At 42.7% G+C, this 3,873-nt stretch overlaps 1 protein-coding gene across 2 annotated transcripts; it reads right to left on the bottom strand.

The window, feature by feature from the left end:
- Positions 1-821: 821 nt before the first annotated feature.
- On the bottom strand, positions 822-3,196 carry LOC139382501 (small ribosomal subunit protein mS23-like). 2 transcript variants are annotated; one of them, XM_071126590.1, is made up of 5 exons: positions 3,006-3,196; positions 2,515-2,694; positions 2,336-2,413; positions 1,951-2,074; positions 822-1,799 (listed from the first exon to the last, which is right to left on the bottom strand). In XM_071126590.1, exons 1-5 carry the CDS (start codon positions 3,047-3,049, stop codon positions 1,662-1,664), a joined length of 564 nt encoding a protein of 187 aa, XP_070982691.1. In that variant the 5' UTR covers positions 3,050-3,196; the 3' UTR covers positions 822-1,661. The 2 variants fall into 2 exon arrangements, with proteins under 2 accessions (XP_070982691.1, XP_070982690.1); XM_071126589.1 differs by having other exon boundaries at positions 2,336-2,425.
- Between the last annotated feature and the right edge of the window lie 677 nt (positions 3,197-3,873).

Consider the following 3,873-nt stretch of genomic DNA (forward strand, 5'->3'; position numbering starts at 1 on the left):
ACAGTGCAAAATCAACACCTTTAAGGATTGCGTCAAGCCACAGGTTTTGCCAACACACCCCACTGAGTGTCCGTTTCTCCCCTCAGCCTGTGGACACGGCAGACAAAGATTGTTTGTCTCATTCCAAACTTGACTCTCTCCCTCCTCCCTGATTCTTTCCCTCCTCTACATCTCTCCCCAATTCTATCCCTCCCTCCTGTTCATTAGGCCCTCAGACAGTCTTGCCATCCATCCACCAAAGAATTGCTTTCGCTTTGACTATGTGCAGACAATCACCCATTCCATTATGGTGTTGATATCATTTCTCCTCTCTGTGCGAGCGCAGAATAGACTGTGAGACGGACAGTTTTCCCTTTCGATAAACAGAAAGACAGCTGATAATGAGAAACACCGCCAAGGTCATCTTTTTGAAAAGACGATGGAGGAAAGAGAAGGGGGAACTGTGGTACTGTGAAAATGCTCATGGATGCTAGCTTTTTCCAGAGCAAATAACCCCGACCAGTGCTGTTCCACATCAAAGCCAAGGCTCTAGATATAAGCCCTCTTTAGATTTATTTTCAAATGGCGGTTGAACTGCAGGGCTGCTAGGTCATATAGTGGATCAATGCCTCTACAAGTGGTGAGAACAGGAAGAATGATGATTATCCTGATTAGAGAAAGGGTAACCTGCAGAAGTTATAATAACTGGTTACTGTTTAATGTTATTCTGGTAGTTTGAGATACGTATTGAAAAATACATATATGCCAAGATTATGTTCAGAACAGGATGCAATGTTGGTGCGGTGCTTATTTGAATTGTGGCAGTAGACGCTAACATAAAATATAGTTTTGTACAGTTTAATTATTAATCATTCAGTGTATAGGTGTTGATGTCAAACCTTTCCTATCTGGTGGAATACCTTCCACAGATGTTACCTTACATTTCTTTTAATATGGCACCTGTGATGCTTCTTTACTCACATTCTCATCCCCAGTCGGCTGATGTGGTTATGTGATCAGTGGTATTTCTCTGTGAAGCAATACGGCATTAATATCTCCATTTCATCCCAGATGCTCAGGCAGGCAGGCACTACCGAATTACACTGTCACAGCAGCAAATGGAGAATGCAATATCAACTTTCACTCACAGCCTGCTTGTCTTGCATGAATGTTCTGCAGCGTGATGGAAACATAACAGAGGATGAGCGGCAGAGGAAAAAAGGAAAAGAGGCCTCATTCTAGAATATAGAGTTACTTTACCTATCACTCACAATGCTAATTGATCATCATATCATATCAACAGGGGTGGCCTGTCGTAAGTCTGAAAACAGACTGCAGCGTAACCAGTTGGACGTACAGTGCATGTATGTACACACACAATATACATTTACAGCCTTATGCAGAACATCAATCTTACAAGTTCCAGCCCAAAAATGTACAATAACTTGGGACTCCTACACACCACCACACAAAACCCTGCAGTCAAGACGGACGGTCGTGAAAGCTGCCCAGGCACACCCATAACAAGTAGTCTTTCTTGTTAATCCACATTGTTCAGAAAGTCTGGACTGAGGAGTATGTCTTGTGTTGGACAGATACTGAAAGTCCCCTTTTTAGTCAGTGGAGGTGGATGATTGATTCCATCTAGGTGAAGAGTGTGGTTGAAGCCATGCTGCAGAGGCCTACTGTGGATTCAGTGGTACTTGTGTAGGCTTCTCTTTTCCTGGTGCCCGTGTTCCACCAGGTGCATCTGCCTGCTGTTCTGCCAGCATGTCTGTCAGCTTCATGCCCAACACTGGATTCCTGGTCTCTGACGCCACCTGCAGGCCAAGCGGCAAAAGTGCAGCCAGTCAGTTTAACAGAAGGTCTCATGATTGTAAGTGATTAGTACATATCTGTCTATACAGTATTTGGGAAAAGGGCAGCCAGCATTACAATTAATAAGTTGTATCATTTGAACAGTCTACTCACCGCAGGAATACCCCTATTCCTCAACCCCAAGCCCTCAGCAAGGAGAGCCTTCCCAGTCTCCTCAAACAGGGACTGTTTCTCCAGCTCTCCCTGGCTCTCGAACTCTGTGTACTTCTCCACAAACCTACAAAAAGGAAGAAAAAAAAGAGAAACAAAAACACACGTACTTGTGTGTGTGTCTATCTATATATATATATATATATAAAATTAATCACATTGTTGGTTTGTTAAGTTTTGGGATTCCACATGTCTGTAATGCTGGATCCTAACTACTGCAATTATATTCTTATGAATTGCAGTAGTTAGGATCCAGCATTACAGACATGTGGAATACCCAAAACTTAACAAACCAACAATGTGATTACTTGTGAAAATTTGCCCATACCTTTGGCATGTTGAAACAAAGCTGGATTTGGAGATATCAAAAGGTCTGGGCCCTGTTCCATACCCCTCATAACATTTCCTGGAAGAGAGACTGGTGCTGATCAACAAATTGACATTTCCATTCCTAACAGCTTTTGAATGACAGTAAAAAGTTTAAGGCAAATCGTTTAACTAGCTTACGCTCTGTTTTCATCCTCTCTGTAGAAGATGTCTGGCACAGCGTCTTCTTTCTTCCCATATCTCTTGGCCACTGGTCTGACATAAAGTGGGTCCTTCATGGGTGGAAAGGTCTTGTATACATCATACCAAATGGGCTTGTCAGACTGTTTGACAACTCCAGATCGCATAAGATCTCTGACTCTGAAAAAGAAACCAGTGAGCAATTAGCAAAAATGTAAACAATAGAGCAAATGCATCCCATGCACTCTCAATTTCTCAATTGCAAAGAGCTAGCTAACGTTAGCATTAATTTATATTATGCGGAACCATAGGCTAGATAACATTGGCTACAAGTAGCAGAAAGGTCACTCAACCATCAAAGAAAATTGTTTCTACCGAACATTAGCTAGATAGCAAACTCTAAAGGGTCTACAAAACTAGATAGCATCCTCCAGTAACCTTGACAACAAAATGATGCTAGCTAACATTAGCAGCATGACATTTGAACCTACCGCGTGAACACGGTCCCGAATTTTTCAAGTCGACTTCCAGCCATAATGGACTTGAATTTAACTACACTATGCGTGTAAAATGCAGCTAGGTATTTATACAGTAAACTCAAAGATCATAGTTAGCAACCACCAACAACAGAGCCTATTTTCACCAGCATGGACGACCACCACTTCCACATGTAGTTTCTGCAGGGACAAACTGCACCGAAAGCGCACTGTAAAAACATGGGCCGGGTTCCAGATCGTCTGCATTTTAAGCGCTGCGGTCACTGGCACTGAACAAGAGGCTTTCAATGAGGCATCAACGACAATCCGTGGCAACCCGTCATTCAGGGCAGGTGGAGCCCCACCTGTTTAGCAATATTATTATGCCCGTTTTGCATGTTATTTTGGCACTTATACGTGTCACATATCAGTTTGCAAAAAAAAAATGTTTACAAAGTCGCATTGAAACAGGGTCTCTTTTTTGCTTTCTTGAGTAAGACAGATCCAAAATGCAGGTGTTTTAGCCCTGCTCAGTGCTTTCTGTGGAGATGGGGCGGCCAGCAGAAAATAGTGTTGGGGTTGGTAATGGTCTCTAGTTGTGCTGTGATTGGCTCAGTGTTCTGTCACTCATGGGGACACTAGTCACTGCAAAATCTACAGCACAAGGAGAGCTCGAAAACTCAAGCCCCATGAGTGCTGCCATATAGTTACATTAGAAGTGCCCATCCAAGAAGGGTCAAGGTCATTGGCAAGAGAATAAATTGAAATCGTGTTATATCTTGATTGGACTGATCATGTCAACATCATACTTTCAAAATCTTAGCTAGCAAGAAAGCTGTCTTCATCATGAATCAAGTCGGCAATCTACTGGCAAATCCTTTTC

This window comes from Oncorhynchus clarkii, chromosome 24, assembly GCF_045791955.1.
Source record: "Oncorhynchus clarkii lewisi isolate Uvic-CL-2024 chromosome 24, UVic_Ocla_1.0, whole genome shotgun sequence".
In the NCBI taxonomy this organism is placed as follows: Eukaryota; Metazoa; Chordata; class Actinopteri; order Salmoniformes; family Salmonidae; genus Oncorhynchus; species Oncorhynchus clarkii.